Here is a 19,968-nt window from a genome sequence, read left to right on the forward strand (position 1 = left end):
TGTGACTGCCCCTGGATCCCTGGCAGTGTCCAAGGACAGGTTGGATGGGGCTGGGAGCAACCTGGGACAGTGGGAGGTGTCCCTGCCCATGGAAGGGGTGGAATGGGATGGGTTTTAAGGTCCCTTCCCACCCAAACCCTTCTGGGATTCCGTGATTAGAGGGGGAATTATCTCAAGCATCGCTGCAGCCCCTGAGCAGAGCAGCACGACAACAGCTTGTGGCTGGCTTTAAGAACTTGGAAATCTTTCCTTTCCTGAACCCTGACAAGAGACCTCTCTTTTAACTCTGCAAAAGGTCTGAAAATGGAAGTTGGAGGCAGCTCAGCTCAAGCCTGGGGAGTTCTTTAGCCACAACACTGAAACAGCCACAACACTGAAATATTTTGGGATTTTGCCTTTAAAGAATCAATGATTAAACAATTCCAAAACAGAACTGAAATATTTTTGTAACAAAACCTGCAGGGCTTGGCTTTGAAAGCACCAAAATGATACCTGTTAGTTATTTTCCATCTTTTAAATTTTGTTTTAATGGGAAGGGTTGCTGGGYTCCCTCCCACCYCTYTCCTCTGGGGACAGGTATTGTYTCCCTGAGCTCATCCCTGGYTCCAGGACRTTCCAGCCTCTGGAGATGAGATCTCACCTCTCCTTTCACCATGTACCGAGGGAAGAAGAAGTATGGGATGGAGGTGAGCACCAGGCAGCCCGAGGAGATGAGCAGGCCCAGCCACCAGGCCCCGATCCAGCGCTGGTCACTCGGCGTCAGGTCCACTGCCATTGCAAGACACAGGGACACGCTGTGAGAGTTCCAGTGGTGAAAGGGACAAATSTCCATGGAAATGTGGGCTGGTGGAGTGTGCAGAGTCCCTGTGGGCACAGCCCAAGGGTGTCTCCACTGGCACACTGGAGGGAATGGCTGGAGGTGGATGCTCCCACAGGCCCTGGTTGTGTTCGACCTCCTKTCCCCAGCCAGGACCCTGCACTGCCACTCATCCCAAGCACTCCCAGGATGGATGTGGTCGGCAGGGAAGCACAATGGTGACACAAACTCAGCTCTGCCTCAGTGAGGCGGCGATTCAGGGGCCTAGAACGCAATGTGTTTGGACTGTGCTGCCTGTCAGGGCTGCTGAGCCAAGGCACGGGGAAAGGGCACGCTGCTTTCCTGGAAAGAGCTGCTGTCCCATTGTCCCAGCTGTGGGGACAGAAGCTCCCAACGAGCCCTTGAGCAGTTTCCGAGTGGACCCAACCCCGGGCGCCGTGTCCGGAAAAAGGAGGAGAGGGCGAGATCCGCTCCGTCTGCAGCACACACACCCTTGGGCCATGGCTTGGCATGGCGTGGGGGCCATGGCTGCCCACAGGGGAGCCCTGTGCCAGGGTGGGACAGCAGAGGAGCCCACACCCCGTTGGAACAATCATCCCATTTCCCAAACAGGACTGCTCCACTCTGGAGCTCGGACATCATCACGGAGCGACCGGGCAGAGGCCGCTAAATGCGTCTGCCGCCGCGGGGAGTGGGCCAAGGCTCCTCGGCGCTTCCTGCCCACCGKCATTTATTATTCTTATCAGGCACCGGACAAAAATGTCAGGCAGGCTCTGATCTCTCTAAGGAAACACAGGAAAAGCCACGCTAATGATGGAGCTGGAGAGAATTCTCGAGTGATTAAGTTACCAGAAATAAAGCGAATTATGCCCGTGGCGGCGTCAGCTCGGCCCCTCTCTCTGCGGGTGCTGGTGAGGGGTGCTGGGGAGGAGGATGAGCAGATTCAAGCTCCCTTTGTTGTCTTCTCCACCCCTGCATTCCTCAGATCTCYCTGCTCCTCTCTGGGGTTGTGTGACACCTCCTCAGTGTGGTGGCAGTGGGCAGACCCCATGGCCTCCTCCCAGCCACAACTGTGAGCTGGGCATTGGGATGTCCCTGTCCCAGGGCTCTGKTCCAGTGGTGGGGTCAGGACCACCTGTATCCATCCTCACGGTGTGATGGAGTAGAGGTGCTTTTCCAGGTTGGGTCTTTCCAGGGTCTTTATGGGTCACAGGTCTGGTGGCTTCTGTTACCTCTCACCTCACAGTGACCTTCTGACCCCCAGAAGGTGTTTAGGACCGTTCTACCCGAGCAATACTCACCAGAGCCAACCCTTCCAACATCCACAAAGAGCCGCAGCACCACRGATCCCAGCAGGTACCCAAAGGCAGGGCCGAACACGGCGATAGAAAAGAGGATGGCTGGGGAAAGGGAGCAGAGAGAGCCTGTGTGAGCGGGGAATGGGGCTCTCCATGCAGGTATGTCTTCTGTCTTCCCAGGAGAGGCAGGAATAGTGGTACAACACACCCTGCATCATGCTGCAGGTGGTGAGAAGGTCCCACTGCCCCAATACTGAGGGTGGTGTTTATCTGACAGGAACAGGAAGGGAAAGGCAGCTGCCTGTGGAGAAAACCCCTCTGCTCAAAAAGCTACACTGTGAATATCCACGATATTCACGAACCCCAGGGAGCTACAGGACAGTGACATCCTGGGCTCATGCTGGTGATTGAGACCTTCATTTCCTCTGGGATGCCAAGAAAACAAACCCTTCCTAATCCTCAGATCCAAGGGAAAACATTCGGTGCAAACATCAGGGGAGGTGAAAGATTCTGAGGGTAAAAAGGCTRCYAGAATGACCTGRGTGCAGCTGAACCCTCCCATTCCGAAASAGATAACCCATAACATCAGAGTGTTTCCTTTTGACTCCTTTGCCATGRCAGGATCCAAGTTCCCTCCTTGGAAGAAACTCTCAGCACAACCTCCTCAAGATGTTCAAAAGAAGACARTGAGCTTGAGCTGCATCAGCCATAAAATGGAATGGGATGTGGGGAGATTGAATTCCTGCTGTACTGGGGCAACCCAGACCCTTGGAGCATCCACCCTGACAGGCATTCCCACAGCCCTAAAGGCACCACACAACACACCAGCCCCACTTTCCTTCCTCCTCAGAACCCTTCAGGTTCCTGCAGTCCTCTTTCCTTCATGTTCCTTGCCGATCTGGGAATTCTAAGGGATCAGTGGGACAATTTGCTGGAATGGTGATCCCTCATGGCAGAGCGAGGACAAGGATGCTTGGAGCACCCTGGGATAGTGGGAGATGTCCCTGACCACAGCAGGGRGTGGGACTGGATGARMTTTCAGGTCYCTTCCACCCCAAACCATCCAGGAATTCCATGAAACAGAACAGTGCAGGGAATGGTGCCGCTTACCGACATAGAGCGGGGAATTGTTGGGCTCGGCAAAGTCGTCCACGTAGGATATCCCAAAGGGCTGGATGGGCACGGTCCCAATCCCAGCCAGCAGCTGGGCAATGACCATCATGGCCCACATGCCACTGGCCTCCTTCTCGGGGTCCCGGGTGGTGTTTGGGCACACAAATCTGTTCTCTGCATGGCAGAGCTCTACGTGCCCCTGGCTTTTGTTACCTGCAAGGGGGAAAAATGATCATCATGACACCAGGAACATCCCCTGCCTCCTCCCACACTAAATCCCCAAATAGCAGGAGTCTCCCAAACTTGAACAGGCACAGACTGCTGCATTTGGGATGGATTGCTCATTTCATTCAGCAGTTCTCATCACTTTGGAGTATTACACTGAGGTCAGAGTAGCAAACAACCAGGCTTTTGATTGATTTTAATCAAACTTTTACGGAGTTTGTGGTATGAGGGTGCTCTGGGTTTAGTGAGGACAGCCCTAACCCACAGCTGGTTTTGCTGTCTGTTGTCTCTGCTCCCTCGTAGTACCTGGGCAGGAACAGGCAGTGATGCCCACTGGGGCAGGACACCCTGCCCTGAATCTCCGTTACCCCCATGGCTCAGGAACATCCCAGCTCCTCTCAAAACACAGGCCTTGCTTCTTCATACAGCCCAGACATGGGGGGTCTTCACCCTGCTCCAGATTGCCATGGAAACTCCAGCCAGGACTGCAGTATCTTCAGGGGCTATTCACACCCCGAATTTGTTCTTTTCCATCACCAGGCAATAATCATAATGCACTATCTCTGCCCTGTCCATCTGTTTTTGCAGTCCATCCTCTAAYCCCGTTCAGTTTAGCAAAGGCATTCTGCAGGAATTGTGCTCTGTACAGAACTTTTGGGTCAAACACAGCTCTTGRCACTTTCCTTCAGCCTTTTCAGTGATTTCTGGCTATACTTCCATGGTTGTACATGAATCAGTTGGGGCATTAGCAGTATTTGATCAGTGCATAATTCCTGCCCCGTTTCCTTGTTCCTGTACCTATTCACCCCACCTGCTCCTTCCTCATTTCCTACACAGTAAAAGCAGCCCCTGCCCCAAATCCTGACCTGTCCCTAGCCTCATRCATGAATTGAAGCTGTTGGAAAACTTGGCATCTGATGCCTGATCTACTCAGAAATCACAGGGTGGGGACCAGCAGAGAGCTGGGTTTCAGAGGTGACCGTCCCCATGGAGCCTGAGGCTCATCTGCATTCAGAGGATTTAGGGACCAAACCACTTTGGGAAGACGAAACCAGCCTTGTGACAGGTGCTACAGGTTCTCCTGTTGTCCCACTCTGCATGGAAACACAGAGCTGTCATCACACACACAAGCTCATTCCCAGAGCTTGCCCAGTTAAAGCTGCAGCCCCTTCTTGGTGTGGATCCTGAGGATCCTGCCTAGAGCAGAACAGGCCCTGGGGACAGGAGAACTCTGCTTTGTCACAGAATCCCTGACTGCTTTGGGTTGGAAGGGACCCTAAGGACCATSCAATTCCAGCAGGACACCTTCCACTATCCCAGGTTGTTCCAAGTCTGTCCTTGGACACTKCCAGGGATGGGGCAGCCACAGCTTCTCTGGGCACACTGTGCCAGTGTCTCCCCACCCTCACAGGGAACAATTTCTCCCCAATATCTGATCTAAACCTACTCTCTCTCAGAGAAGCARTGGCTGTCCCATCCCTGGAAGTGTCCAAGGACAGACTTGCAGCACCCTGCTCTAGTGGGAGGCRTCCCTGCCCATGAAGATTTGGAATTGGATGATCTTTAATGTCCCTTCCAACCCAAACCATCCCACRATTCCATCACTACAGCTGAAATAGCATGTGCAGGAGAGGCAGCAGAAAGCCCACACCCCATAATTGCCTTCAGAAAGGGTTCCAGAGCGATAATGGAATGAGGTTTAATCAACAGCTGCCCACCTTCAGTCCCTCCCTCCCTCCCTCCAGGCACCGTTTAAATGGTGTGTGCCTGGGTTTTTTGGGCAGTCCCACATAACCGAGCGCGGCTCTGTGTCCGTGGGGCACAGCTGGTGGCACAGCTGGTGGCACTCACCAGTGCTGATGGTGCTGTACTCGTAGGGGCCCGACAGGAAGTGTGGCAGGGTGACCAGGAAGGCGCCCAGCGCCAGCAGCAGCCCCCCGACMCCGATGACACGAGGGCGGTGCACTCGGCTGCCGAAGTAGCTGACAAASACGATGAGCACCACGTTGCCGATCTGGAAAAGGCACAGAGGGAGCGTGAGGGCACATCAGGGAGGACGTCCAGACCCCATGACTGTGTCTGGGGGGTGGAGAGGTCCCCAGCAGGAGCTGTTTCACCCTCACAGCAGCAGGAGCATCTCTGCCCTGCACGTTCACAGCTCCCTTCTCCTCTCCGGCCAGAGGGTCACTCCTTGGCCTCACCCTCGGCCACTCATGTGCATCCCTTGGTGGCACAAATGACATCACAGCCGCCTCCCTGTGATCTGGATGGGGCATTCTTCAGCACCCATCCCTGTGCCCCATCCCCCAGCAATCACAGGATCCTTCAGGTTGCAAAAACCCTCTGAGACCATCGAGTCCAACCATYCCCCCAGCACTGCCAGGGCTACCACTGGCCCATGTCCCCAAGTGCCACATCTACACATCCTCCAGGGATGGGAACTCCACTACTGCCCTGAGCAGCTGTGCCAGGGCTGAACAGCCTTTTCTGGGAAGAAATTTTCTCTCATATACAAACTAAACCTCCCCTGGCACAGTGTGGGGCCATTTCCTCTTCTCCTGGGATTAGAGATCGACTRATGTGTCATAAATGGACAATTGTCCCAAAACCAGCAAGGTTACTTCCATTGCTGTGACTCAAACAGACATGAGCCCTGCTACAAAGCCCAGCTTACTGCAAATATTTGTGACTCTGGACATTTTCAGCTGCAGACACAACCAGCTAAAAAGCCACAAAACCACCCAGCTCGCTCAGGAGAGGGGTGAACACCACAAAATTGCCATCACATGGGCTTTGTCAGCCCGGGACAAGCTAAACATCACTTTAACTTTGGCATGGTGATGYTGTCCCTGCTCATTGCWGGGGTTTGGGCCAGAGGGCCTTTAAAGGTCCCTTCCAGCCCAAACCATGCTGTGATTCTATGTATGGCTAAGAGAACTTTGTATTTRTGTTTGCGTAGGCTCCCTTGTTTGTCTCTTTGTGGGTTTTGTTCTCGAAATTGCCACAGGCACCAACACAATTGGATTGCTGTCCTGGCTGGACAAGGCAGCTCACACAGTCACAGTGGGCCCTGAGACATCTTTTTAATCCCAAATGTTCTTGCTGGTTGAGGTGAGACTTGGGCATCCACTGCCCCAAAGATCCAGTGTCCAGCTTCTTGATGGAGCATCTCATGTGCCCACCAGGGAGCTCACGGACAAGTGCGCTGCCATGTGGTGCCAGAAAAAAACTCTCTGCCAGCAGAGAGGCCTTTTTCAGGTCTTGAAGAGCTGCTAGGAGGGGCAGAATTCCTGAAAAGGTGGCTGAAAAAACTTATTCCAAGGGATTTCTTGATCAAAAAGTGTTTGTGAAAAAATTCTCCGCCAGCTCGGCAATGTGCTTTAAACTGCCCGAGGGCAGGATTAGATGGGATTTTGGGAAKAAATTCCTCCCTGAGAGAGTGGGGAGACCCTGGCATAGTTGTCCAGAGAAGCTGTGKCTGCCCCTGGRTYCCTGGMARTGTCCAAGGCCAGGCTGGAGCACCCTGGGACAGTGGAAGGTGTCCCTGCMCAGCACAGCTGCTCCTCCARCCCACAGRGGCTGAGGAAGCCCTGGGTGTGACCAGCCCTGGGACTCCATTTTGGGAAGGTGCCCCCCCTATCCTGGCCACCCATGGGGTGCTCCCCTCCCAGGTACCTCGTGCAGGCTGGAGATGAATCCYGACGAGAGGCTGGAGAGCCCAAAGCGCTTCTCGATGGTGCTGAGGCTGCTCTTGAAGTTGGCGCTGTAGAGGAGCTGGGAGAGTTGCAAGAGCCCATGGCACAGCACAAACACCTGTGGGAAAAMACAGARTGAGGACCCAGCTGCAATCACAGRCTCATCAAGGATGGAAAACACCCCCAAAATTATCAGCTCCGACTTCTGACCAAGCACCACTGCCTGGAGAAGTGTCAATCTGCTTGCTGTTTGAGCACTTCCAGGGATGGSGACTCCACCACGTCCCTGGGCAGCCTGTTCCAACAATTAACCACTCTTCCAATCAGGAATTCTCCCTGATATCCAATGTGAACTCTCCGGGCAGCCCTTGAGGCCGTGTGAGACCRCAGTGCCGCGCTGCTGGCGGCCACATCCCACCCGAGCGTGGTCCAGCTGGCTCTGGCCAACGGCTGCACCTCTGACACGGAGCATCCCAGGATTCACTCAGCTGGAAAATCCATTAACACAACCTGCTCCAAGGGGTGGTGCGAGAAAAAGTCAAAAATAAAAGGGCGTTAAAAGCCCCCAGAGGGAGAGGAAGAAATATGCACAGCGTGGTCTCGCTGCTGAAAAACTCCAAAATATTTCAAACCCAGCATCCTCACCACACCGAGGGGAGGCAGAGGAGGGAATACAGAAAATTTTGGGAGAAGCCTGATGGAAAGAGCCTGGGTGGGCTGCGAGAGGAGAGTGCTCCCAGCCAGGGATGCCAGAAACTGCTCACAAGTGCCTTTTGATCTATATTTAGTCAGAACAGTTTTCCTTTATTTTCCTTGGAACAGAATGCGACCGCACGGTGCCAAAAGTATTTTAAAATCGATTAAAAAAAAAAAAAGGGGGGGGAAAGGTCTTTTTATTTAGATTCACAGGAAATCAAATATTTGCTGAATACCGGAAGAGTGTCCCACAAAGATAACGGCGGGAAGTGAGGGATGATGGATGGGGGATCAAAGGTACTGCAGGGCTGACAGATTCCTGATGTCCTCGGCCAGGAGAGCAGCAATCCTTATGAGGATTTATTTGGAAGCACCCACTAAATTATCTTTAAAAAATCAAAATTTGTCCACCCAGCCCGGAGGATGCAAATTCTGTAAGTGGGTGGGGTTGGGTTTTGGGGRAAGAGGAGGATATGGGGCCAGGCCCAGCAGTTGTAGCAGAATTTGATGTGAAGGTGGGCAGGAATAGGGTTTCTTGGGAATCTTTYCCTGTGAGGAGGGAGAGATCCAGCCAGAAGACCTGGCTGGGGATATGAAAGCATAAGGGATGGGAGAGGTGCTGACAGACAGCAGGATGGAGATGAAGGAGGAGAAAAAGGAGCCCTGGCAGTGTGAGGGCAGGCTGGGAAAAACCTGGAGAGCACAAGGAAAGCGAAGGAGAAAGGCAAACACCCAAAAAATGAGGGAAGGAGGATCACAAGCTGCCATCACAGAGTCCCCAGCCACATCTCAGAGGGGTGACAGCAGACAGGCTGGCATCAGGCTGGCAGTGCCACTGCAAGGAGCAGGAGAGGACAAATTCCATTTCCGCGTGGGGACTTTGCCCCGACGAAAAGCCGCAGAGCAGGAATCTGGGGTATAACGTGGGAAATCCTCCCAGGCAGGGACCAAGTGGAAGGGAAACATCAGCCAGGAGGCTCTTGAAGCAGAATGACCTCTCCACCCTCCCACTATCRGCTCCCACACTCAAAATCCCATCCCRGACWAAATGGGGTGGAAGCTGGATCCACMACCTTCTCCTGACCCAYGGGATCRCCATGGGCTGATCGGGTGTGAGGATGGGAACTGGAGGGGGATCTTGCTGCCAGAGAACATCAGTTTCTGTTCCTGCAGCGCTGGCCAGACCCTACAGGAGCCACTGGAGCACGGAAGCACCAGCTGAGCAGCAGCAATCCAGGACTGCAGAGCAGCTGGAAGCGGAGCTCTCCCGGAGCCAGGCGTCAGCCGGAGCAGCGAGGCTGTTTACCAACGGGGAGGGAAGAGGGTGGATCGCCGGGGCCGAAATTAGCGCAGCAAATGTCAGCCCGATCCCAGGGCAGATGGGGAGACGGACTGTCGGGGACACAGAGGATGCTGGCACGGCGGGAGGATGAGGAGGAGAGGCAGCCTGGATCCCTGGGATGCTGGGGATGGGAGAGGAGAGGGAGAGGAGAGGGAGGGGAGAGGGAGAGGGAGAGGGAGAGGGAGAGGGAGAGGGAGAGGACAGGACACGGACAAGCCATGGACCGGGAGCGCAGGGAAGAAGGAAAGGCGGAAGCAGCAGGAGATATCCCAGGATGAGTTTGTGCCTTCGGGACAACCTGGGATGGTCAGAACGGATCCTGAGATGCCTGGGAGATGCCTGGCAGGAGGGGAGGCAAGGTGGGAGCAATGCAGCTGCAGAGCAGCAGCAAAGGGACAGGAAAACCTCRGGGTGTGATTGCTTCCCCTGCCCGTGGGTCCTGCCAGCCGTCTGCAGGATGAGCCAGAGCGATGCTCCAGGGATTGATCCCACCCTGAGAGCACACAGCAGCCTCAGCCCTCGGAGGGGAAGGGGAAGGGAGCGGGGATTTTTCTCCGTGGGAAGAAGCTGCCACCCAAAATAGCCGGAAAGAGGCTGAACAACATTTGCTCCGAGGCTCCTGCAGCTGGAGTGGGGCTTTTCCTGACATGCTCAACGTTTCTGGACATGAGATGAGGCCTGATTTAAGACTTCCCCTGCACTCAGCAGGCTCGGTTTTAATTAAAATAAGGACATCCCTCCCAAACCTTGAAGGCTCTGAGTGCCAATAGCTGGGAGAGGGCCTTGCTTGGAGGGCTCTGTGAAAGAATGACATGAGGAACACCGCTCTCCACGTCCCCTGCAGCTCCTCACRGATCCCTCCCATCCCGTCCCTCTTCCCACGCTCTCCATCACTCTGACCACACACAACCTGCGGGCTGGGCCCTTCCAGCTGCACCAGATGTGCTGAGCTGCCCCCCAGGGGAGGGAGCTGCCATCATCCATCTTCCCTGACCATGAGAAGGGGTTTTTGGGGAAGGGCTGAGCTCGCTGGCGGGGAGGCTTCGCTGATGCACGGCTGGTGGACAGGAGGCTGAGGAGCCACAGCGCTCCCGGGGCTGACCCTGGTGTATTTTTGGAGCTGCAGACGGGCAGGGAGTGGCACGGGGAGGCCAGAGGGGTGAACCCACATGCAGCACCCGAAAATCCCCTCAGAATTATCGCTGTGCTTCCTCCGGAGCGGTCCCACCTCCCGGCTGTTTACACAAGGCACTTGAGTTCTTTCCAAGAGRAGCTTCATTCAGAAGGGAAGCGAACTCCTGGGGGACACAGGCTGCTCCTCCCACCCAGCCCCTCCCAAGGCAGCGTTTTTTCCAAAGGAAGGGGAGCCCACCCCGTTGCAGGGAAGGGAGAGGACTGCTCCTGCTATGCTCCAGACAATGGCAAAGATTCGGTCAATCCCAGCCTAAAGCTCCTCCTGAGAAGTGTCCAACAAATACTCAGGTTTGGTGTCAAAGGAGTGTMCAATCCCCATGGTGCTCTAGGGATCTCCAGGAGCTGGGATAAGATTCCCTCCAAGCAGGAGCCTGACTCTGCTCTGCAGGGATCACAGGGTTGGGAGGATGCTGGTGCATGTGGCATGGCCACTGCTCCACCTGGAGGAGTGAGTTGAGGGTTAATTCCTTGCTCTGCTTCMACAGCTCGTGTCCAAAGTCATCCCTTACCTCATTTTTCAGTGTCTTCCCCCTGGAAGCCCTGGCTGGAGATAAGGAGGGCGGAAATGCTGACGGCGCTCGAGCTAATCTCTGTGCCCAGCATCCTTCCCAYGGCAGTGGGGATGGAAAGAGTCAGGGCTTTGTTCCTCAGATGGAGTCAGGGACTGCCTGGAGAGCTGGAGACCCTCACAGAATCTCTCCAAGTGTCCCCAGGTGGCTGAAGACACCTGGACGTGGCCAAGAGCAAAATTAATCTGGCTGGAGTAAACCTTTGGAAAGGACTCGGAGTAAGGATTCTCCATCAGCTCTTTCCCTACACAGAGCACTGCTGGAGTTGTGTCTTGGGCTGCAGAGAGCCRAAGCAAAATTGTTTGACCTTAGTGGAAAGTCAGGAGATTTTCCTCCCAAAATCAGGAAACATTCCTCCCAAAGGAGGAGRCTCCAAGCTCCCCACTGCTGGAGACTCCCTACACTTTCATCTCTTGAGCTTCCAAGAGAAAAAAAGGAAAAGGAGGGAGGAACTGTAGAAATTAATAATAACCTCAAAATGTTAACAGGGAGAAGTCCCAAACACACAGGACCCATCCTTTAGCACAGATCCTCTGAGCCTAGTCCAATGGCAGAACTTGGCTCCTGAGAGGGATTTTTATTGCAAAAAAATATAAAAGAATACAAGAATTAAACTGATCAGGGACTGCCTGTGATGGCTGATGATTTTTGCCTTTCCTTCCAATGTATTCTTTATGTACCACTTGTACCCTTAGCCTAGATTCTTATAATTCTTGTAACCTGGTATTCCAGCTCAGTTTTGGGGTTCTGCTGGGMAGAGAGACCAAACATCCTCAGTAARGGGCCAAYGTGCCCTGTGCTATCTCAGATTTGAGGCTCCAACCTTGGTTGAAGCTTCCTCTCTAGAACACATTGTATAAACTGAGCTCTAGCCTCATTCTAGGGGGAAATTCTTTAGAATAAAGAAATATTACTTCATTTGCTGAATAAATAAATTTCTTATTTATTAATAAGAATAAAATTCTTTTAAAATTATGTTATTCTTACTGAGGAATTCTAGACAGATATGCTAATTTGTGAAATCTATAAAACTTGTATACCTGCTACACGCAGCGTGCATTTTTCCATCGAGTTGTACACCTGAGATCCCGATAAATACCAAAGTAAAAGCCTTTTATCCCCTTAATCATATCTGTGTCATAATTAAAACTGGCTACAAGGCAACACCCTGAAGGGGCTGAAGGGATGACAACTGTCTGCTGCTGAGCACTGCACGTTTTACACCCCGCAACTGGCACGTGCAAGGACAATATTTGCTCTTTTTGTGACAAACCCAGACAGGGGATTTCCTGGCGCTGTATCTCAGTGCATTTTTTTGTTGTTGTTGTTTGTAAAGCCTATGGGAGCTCATTTTGGCCCAGAACGGAGGATTTTGGCTGCAGAGGATTGCTGAGGCTGACCCCCAGCGGGTGATGCTTCCCAAGAAAACGCTGCCCGCAGGACAGGATGCCGGGCATCCCGCAGCCTTCCCTCCCTCCAGCAGGSTGGGTGGTCAGCTCTTTGCTCCCTCACCCTTTTCCAGAGGTCTCTTTCCATTGCAGGCCATCAGGAGCCGGTCAGGGTTTCCTTGAGGGCAGGTCCAGGCTGGCTTTGGCTGACCCCGAAGTGTGTGCAAACAGGCGTCCCGCCCGGCCGGCCGTGCCTCGTGCTCCCTATCAGCGTCACTCCTCGCCCGTCCTGCCCCCGATAATCTTATCTRCGCTGACCACTCCTTGCTTGTGTTTGGGCACCCAACCACCTCGCCCCTCATAAAATTACCTTGTCTCAGGTCTCCTAGACCTTGATCCCACTAAACTTTCCAACCTGTTTCAATGCWGGCTCTTCCCCATCTTTTTTCCTGATCCCACTGCTGGTGTTGCTGGTGAAGATCAGGGGGTTCTTCCCTTCTGATCCCACTAAAAGCAGGCATAAACACAGTGCTGGACCATCCAAACCCAGCCCAACCACCACCAGGAGTGCTGGAAGACCCCAGTAACCACAGATCCTTCTCCCCGTGTCACCCCACAAGGACCCTCCTGTTTCTTTGCCACAAACTCTCATCCAACTCATCCTTCTCCCTGCACAAGCCATTCCCAGGACTGGAATATTACTTTGACTTTCTTGCCTAAATCAGTGCCTCCAACCAGCAGTGACTTTCTCCCCTTGGTGTTTTCGCTCCAGACCCGTGACTTGATGCATCTCCTGTTCTGGCAAAACAAAGCAACCCATAATCTTTTCCAACAGGATGTGAGAGCACAACTGGGACATCTCCAGGCTTCTGGAATACACTCCTCAGCAAATTCCTGCCGTCCCTTCGAAGGAAGGGACAACAACCTTGCTGTGCTGCTGCTGGGAGCTCAGACCCCGAGGCCAGGCTCCTGTTTCCTCTGCAGGGAGGGGAGAGCTCCCTGCCCCAGGGGTCCACAGATCCCTGAATGCTCCAGCACCTTCACCCCGGGATGCTTCCAAGCCTTATCCTGCTCTGAGAGCCCCTCCTGACCTTGCTGTCTCCTCTCCCACCCTCTTTCATTCCCTCCCTCTCCCTGCCCCAGAGCAACACCCACTTTAAACCTCTCCTAAGGCTTTTAAATCTTTCCCTCTGGCTGACATAAGTGAGGATAATTCTCTGTTGCCCTCCTGTTTCCTTTTCCATTCCAAGCGGTCGTCAAGCAAGGAAAAAAAAAGCCTCCCCCAGCCTGGGCTCGCAACACTTTCACACTGCGGCTCTGTGCTCTGCAGCTTCCAGCTGAAACCGGTCCAGCTCCTCTAAATCAAAAGATATTTATAAAGCTCTCCTCCTTGTCATCTTTCTGGGGATCCCAAAATCCATTAAAATAGCTCAAAACCACGAATGAGACAGCGAGGGCGAAGAAGCCAAACTATCTGAGACTCTGTAAACAGAGAATTCCTGTGAAATAATCCTGTTCCAGTGGTTGTCTGGGAGCGGAAGATGAGCATGTAATCACAGCRTTGTTAAGGTTRGGAAAAGACCTCCAAGGCCATCAATGTGAGCCTAAATCACACGGTTGGGACCCTGGACTGGGGGGCATGGGTGGGGTCCCTGGCCAGGTGTGGGTGTCACAAGGACCAGCCATCTCCTCCACCTTTCAAACCTGATTTAATCCTTCAGGCTGTGGGGTTCTCGGTGTCCCCAGTGCCACCAGGGGCTGGCATCCCCTGAAGGTCGGGTTCCTCCTGTGTTTGTGGAGCAGCACAGCTGGAATACTCCAGATCCCAGTGCCAGCCAGCACAACCCTGGGAGCTCTGGGGAGTGTCCAAGCTAGGGGATGTCACAGAAATCACAGAGCCCTGGGATGGTCTGGGCGGGAAGAGACCTTAAAAGCCATCCCAACGCACCCCCTGCCACGGGCAAGGACACCTTCCACTGTCCCAGGCTGCTCCCAGCCCAATGTCCAGCCTGGCCTTGGGCACTGCCAGGGATCCAGGGGCAGCCACAGCTTCTCTGGGCACCCTGTGCCAGGGCCTCCCCATCCTCACAGGGAAGGATTTCTCCCCAGTTTCCCATCTCAGTATCTCATCATCACCCCCATCTCCACCATCGCTGTGGGATTACCGGGATGCTCCAGCTYTCTGGACGCGGCCAGAGCTCAGCAGCCCCAACACCTCCCAGCCCCAAACCCTGAAGGTTTTTCCTGTTGTGCTTTGTCCCTTCCAGGTGGCTCAGGGTGGGAGCAGCTCAGCAGCGGCTGAGCTCTCTCCTGGTGTGAGACACGGCGGGAGCAAACACCGCGGCCGCGCCCGGCGGAGCCCGGCGCTATCGGCACGGCCCGAGCCCGTGCGGGGCCACCGCCGCCGTCCTGCGGGGACCACTGTGACCGACCGGGGTGACTCCCGGAGCCACACGGAGCTGTCACAGGACAGGAAGGCTGGACCCGMGCGGATCCGAGCCCCCGGAGCCACCCGCGGGGAATCGCCTCCCCAAGCGCAGCTGCAGCGCTCCCGCACCCCGAGCAGTGATCCCCATCCCCATCCCGCTCTCCAAACCCCACAGAATCCCTCCAAGCGCCCCTTTCCCTCCCCGATGCCCACCCCTGCTGTCTCCCAACTCCAAATGTCAGTGGCAACGGGTCCAGTGCTGGGAAACACCCCGAGAGCGATGGGATGCAGTGCAGGGGGTGGTGGTCCCTGCCACAGGGARCATGGAGGGGCAAAATGATTTATATGGAGAATAAATTGGTTATTTTGGCCTGAGACCTGCAAAACACACCCTGAACATGATCCTGGCACGTGGGCTTTGGGGATTAAATAGGAGCTTCGTGATTGAGGCTTCCAAGTCTTAATCACGTAATTCCAAGGCTGTTAAAAGTGGGGAATTTTGTTGTTTTGTGTTGGAAATACTGTCCCCAGCAGGAACTGCCACTGCCCGTTCGAGGATGTTATGCCTGACCTTTTTATCTGACTTTTTATGTTTTAAATCCCTTCACAGCACCTGGCTCTGGGTGTGGGGGTGATGCCCTCAGCGTCCTACACAATTTGGGGCCAGATGAGGCTTTTTTATGATCCATCATTCACAACACCAGTGGCTTCTTGTACAAACAAGAGCCACCAACCCCTCAAACCCAGATGCTGACCACGCTGTGCCCACTGATGACCATTCACACCAAGACTCCCCATACCTGGAAACTCCTCTGTGACACTTCGATGTCCTACTCATTTTGGGGGGCTGAGGGGACTGGCAGTGCACACAGGTTAATGTTTTCTGACCCTGAAGCAGTTCTTTTGTTAATGTATGTATTTTTAATGTCACAGCACAGGAAGAGTGAAGAGGTCAGGAAAGGGTGGGGGATCTTGCTGCCTGTCAATTTATACATTTGCTCTTAAAAATGAGAATATTTCTGCGAGGGATGGGTGTCCTGGCTGCCCACCATCCCAYATGGAGCATGTTTGCATGGARCTCAAACCGCTCCTCCACACCAGGYCGTTGGCTTTTTAAACCAGAAACTATTTTAAACCAGAACTGTTAAAAGAAAAAGTTTAAAAAGCAGTTTTAAAGCTTTTCTTCAGGCAATGGTTTTCCTGCCACCAGCAAAGTGACACCCCGGAGTCACCTGCCCTTGGCCAAATGCCCCTAAAAGGTCCCATCTGAGCACCTGAGGAGTGTGGAGTGCTGAGCACCCACATCACACACCCTGCAACTGCCTAAGGGGTGCACAAATGGAATTGCATTTATTTGTTGGGGCTTTTGAGTTTTATTCCAGGAGCCTGACACCCTTCAAAAGGGTTTGGCAATATTTTTTCACTCCAGGCAGTTTTTGCGTGCTGCCAGCTGAAGGGAGCARTGCCAATTTCCAGGAAAGAGCACGAACTGCAAGGAGTGCTCYGGTTTTGGGTGATTTTACTCACTCTAAGCCATGGTCATTCCTGCAGCAGCCCAGAGGGGGCTGGGGACACATTTTGCACCTCCACCGGAGCAGGGGACAGGTCAGCAGGGACAGAGGCAGCCCCAAATCACTCAGGGGAATCACAAGCTCTTTGCCCTGGAGCCCGCAGCCAAAAAGTGCCACCAAGTCACCGGCTGGAACAGCCCAGTGCGGGCAGTGGGGACCTGCAGGGGCGTAGGACTGGGGACATCACCTGGGAGGCTCCCAGGAGGAGGAGCAGCCGCTTGGGGACAGCCCCACGGCACTCTACAGCATTCCCACAGAACCCCACAGCACCCCACAGCATTCCCATAGCATTCCCACAGCACCCCACAGCATTCCCACAGCCCCACGGCATCCTACAGCATTCCCACAGAACCCCATAGCATCCCCACAGCACTCCAGCACAGTCCTTCATGCAGGGTGAGGGAAGCTTGATGGCAAGAAACAAACCCCAAACCCATCCCGACGGCCACACATCCCGAAAACCGCGGGCTGGGAAGCGCTGACAAAACACAGCACACACGGCTGGATCCAGGAACGGCAGTGGGAAATCGCAGCCGGGGGTCCTGCCCGCCGCAGCCGGGGGTCCCCTCGCACATCCCCAGAGCTGCCGTTCCCAAAAACTGCACCTGGCTGCTCCAGCGGCCGGTGGGCGGAGGTGCTGCCAAGAGAGGGACGAAAATCCCTCCCTGCCGGGGACTTGCAGGCGGATGTTCCCAGGATAGGAACCAGCACGTGCAGCACATCCAAAACTGGGCCAAAAAAACGGGGGAAAAAAGTCAGGGAGAAGGGTGGTGTAAAGCCGGGACGGCCGGCAGGGCGTGGAACGTGACCCACGGGTGGTGAGCGGGGCGTTCTCGCACAGACAGCGAGYTCGGGAGCCTGGAGCTCCGGCAGGTGAGGCACCGGGGCAGCCAGCACCGCAAAAACCACCGCAACCGCCCGAGCCTTTGTTCGGGCCGCTCCAAAAGCTYCGCTCACGCAAGTTTTTAACGCAAGCCCGTGTTATTCTAGGGCAGGGTTTTCTTTTCGCACCAGGATGTGGTTAATCATTCCCCAGCAGCAGCACACCGTGTACCAGACGCCGTGGGGAGGCTCACGGAGTGAAACACCCGAGTGCCGCGCAGGGCATCGCTGCGAGCCCCCCGAGTACAGATCGGGGAGGGCTTACCCAGCACTGCCCCACGAGCTGATGTTCCCATTCTGCATCACCCAACACCCTTTATTTGCCCCGCGGGGTGTGCGGGGGGCGCGGGGATGTGCGGGGTGGGCCGGGGTCCCTCTCCGGGCCGGAACCCCCCTCCCTCCCGCGGGCATCCCCGCCCCGCTCCCCGCTCCCATCCTCACCTTGATGTTGCAGAAGACACTCCGCGGGCAGGTGCCGGAGCTCTCGGGGATGTCAATCGCGGATTTGCTGACTTCAGGGTTGATTCCCATGGCGAGGGCTTCCCGGGGAGCCCGGCGCAATCGTTGGGCCGCGCGTGGGCTCCCGTTGCTGTCCGGCCCGGCCCAACGCCCGCAGCCCGTGCGGACCGCGCCGCAATCCCTGCGAGCCTGCGAGTGAGCCGGGCAGCGGCAGCGCCAACTTTTTATAAGTCGGCTCCCGGGAGCGATGATGAAACGCTTTCTCTCCTCCCTCTTTCGCTGCGCGCACCGAGGGAACTTTAAAGCCGCAGGAAGCGAAGGCAGCGCGCAGGGAGCAGGTGGGGACAGGGGACAGGGGGCTGTGACAGAGCTCTGGGGGGACACTCAGCGCCCCGAGCCGCCGCTGTGCTCCTGGACCAGGCTGCGGGACGTGGCTGGTCAAGGAAACGGCMACGAGTGTCCCTTCAGCGGGGAAAGCGACTGGATTTTCATTCAAAGGCTCCCTGAAGGGGCGAGAGGAAGGGGAGGCTCCTTTCAGCAGCTGAGATTTGGCTCGCAGGTGGTGGGAGGGGGAAACTGGGTGGGCGGATGGAGAAATTCTTGCCTGGGCTGTGGGTTTTGAAAGAGAAAAAAAATACTTCTGTGTTTGCTTGTTTGTTTTTTTTTTAAAAAAAAAAAAAAAGCTGCGCTTGTGAAGCTCCTGAGCGCTGTTTTTTTTTTCACCAACACCTCTCTGGGCTTTGTTTATGCAAAGCCCTGATTTATTTTGCAAGCTCCTCTCAGGGGGAAACGCGTCAGAAAGGAGAAGGGCAGGTTGATCCAGCCGGGGTAGAAACCAGCTTCGAGTGTTCTGTCCACATTATCGCTTTCCCGGGTGGGGAGAGCAGGGGGACCCCGTGGGAAAGAGTGGAGCCCACCCCGGCCTGGCCTGAGGCTGGAAAAATAAATCCCAATTCCCTGGATGGCTCCCCCGGGAGGGYTGGCGGGTCCCTGGGTGTGACCCCAAGGAGCCGAGCCCCTCTCGGTGCCACCCCGGCCCCCAGGTCCCGCCGGGCACCGTCACCACGAGAGGGTGCCCGGAGCCYGTGGGAAGCGGCTTCCCGGGTGCTGCTTCCTCCCGCCGAGCCCGAGCCCTCCCGCCGCTCGAYCCCCGGGTCGGGACCCCCGGGATTTGCTGACCCTGCCTTGGGCAGCGTGAAAATCAGCGCTGCTAAGGTAAAAAAACCCAAATTTTGGCTGTCAGCTTCCCAATTTCCCAACCCTGCCCCGGGACAGGTGGGTATCGCTGGCTTTGAGATGGCAAAAGGAGCATCCTTGTTTTCCAACTCTTTTTTTTCCACTTCTATCCCCAAATTTGCCGGCTCTGGGGTCGGGACATGGCATGAAGAGACCCTTTATTCCCCGTCAGAGTCAGCCAAAGTTCTACCTCGAGAGACGGAAGTTTCAGCCTTACCAGGAGAAAACCTCAAGCAAACCAAGATCTCCGCTGCTGTCCCATCCTCCCCGGGAGCTGGCCGTGCCACTGACCTAATTCCTGAGTCCTGACCCGCTCCCGGCCGGCCCCGTCTCTCCGTTTATTCTGCAGCCGCCGTGACGCTGCCTCTGTCATAACAACRGAGCAGCTGTCCTGGCCACTGACCACAGCTTTTCCCTGTAGATTTGTCTCACACAGCAAAACGCAGCGGGGAAGGTGCCTGATGGAGCCTGAGCCCCGCCTGGCAATGGGAAAACGCCCCTGTCCTGATGCCCCGTGCCGTGGATGGGGTTGGACACCCCATGAGAGTGGGGTTGGTGACCCCCACAAGGGGAGGCCAGAGGCTCTGGTGGGTAAAAAAGGAATTGGGGCTCTGCAGCTGCCTCTGGTGAGCACCTCTGGGGGCTGGATGTCACTGCCCCATGGAATTGTTTAGGTTGGAAAAGCCCTCCAAGGCCATGGAATCCAGCTGTTCCCCCAGCACTGCCAAGGCCAGCACTGACCCCCAAGGTCATACATCCACACCTCTGCTAAATCCCTGCAGGGATGGGGACTCCACCACTGCCCTGGGCAGCCTCTTCCAATGCCTGACCACCCCTTCTGCAAAGGAATTTTCCCGATATCCGATCTAAACCTGCCCTGGCCCAGCCTGAGGCCGTTCTCTCTCCTCCTGTCCCTGTACCCTGGAGCAGAGCCCGACCCCCCGGCTGTCCCCTCCTGTCAGGGAGTTGTGCAGAGCCACAAGGTCCCCCCTGATCCCCCTTTTCTCCAGGCTGAGCCCCTTTCCCAGCTCCCTCAGCCACTCCTGGTTCTCCAG

At 55.2% G+C, this 19,968-nt stretch overlaps 1 protein-coding gene across 1 annotated transcript in view; it reads right to left on the reverse strand.

The window, feature by feature from the left end:
* The window catches only part of SLCO2A1 (solute carrier organic anion transporter family member 2A1), a 24,171-nt gene extending 5,996 nt beyond the window's left edge, over window positions 1-18,175 (reverse strand). Inside the window, exons 1-7 of the mRNA XM_057380987.1 lie at window positions 17,660-18,175; window positions 7,129-7,266; window positions 5,305-5,467; window positions 3,226-3,441; window positions 2,119-2,217; window positions 594-768; window positions 419-433 (exon numbers count right to left, since the gene is read on the reverse strand). Of these exons, the coding sequence (XP_057236970.1) occupies window positions 419-433; window positions 594-768; window positions 2,119-2,217; window positions 3,226-3,441; window positions 5,305-5,467; window positions 7,129-7,266; window positions 17,660-17,749 (896 nt within the window). The 5' untranslated portion in view covers window positions 17,750-18,175. The remainder of the gene's footprint in view (window positions 1-418; window positions 434-593; window positions 769-2,118; window positions 2,218-3,225; window positions 3,442-5,304; window positions 5,468-7,128; window positions 7,267-17,659) is intronic.
* Between the last annotated feature and the right edge of the window lie 1,793 nt (window positions 18,176-19,968).

Source organism: Malurus melanocephalus, unplaced genomic scaffold, assembly GCF_030028575.1.
Source record: "Malurus melanocephalus ecotype Western Australia unplaced genomic scaffold, MMel_1.1 scaffold_485, whole genome shotgun sequence".
Classification (NCBI taxonomy): Eukaryota; Metazoa; Chordata; class Aves; order Passeriformes; family Maluridae; genus Malurus; species Malurus melanocephalus.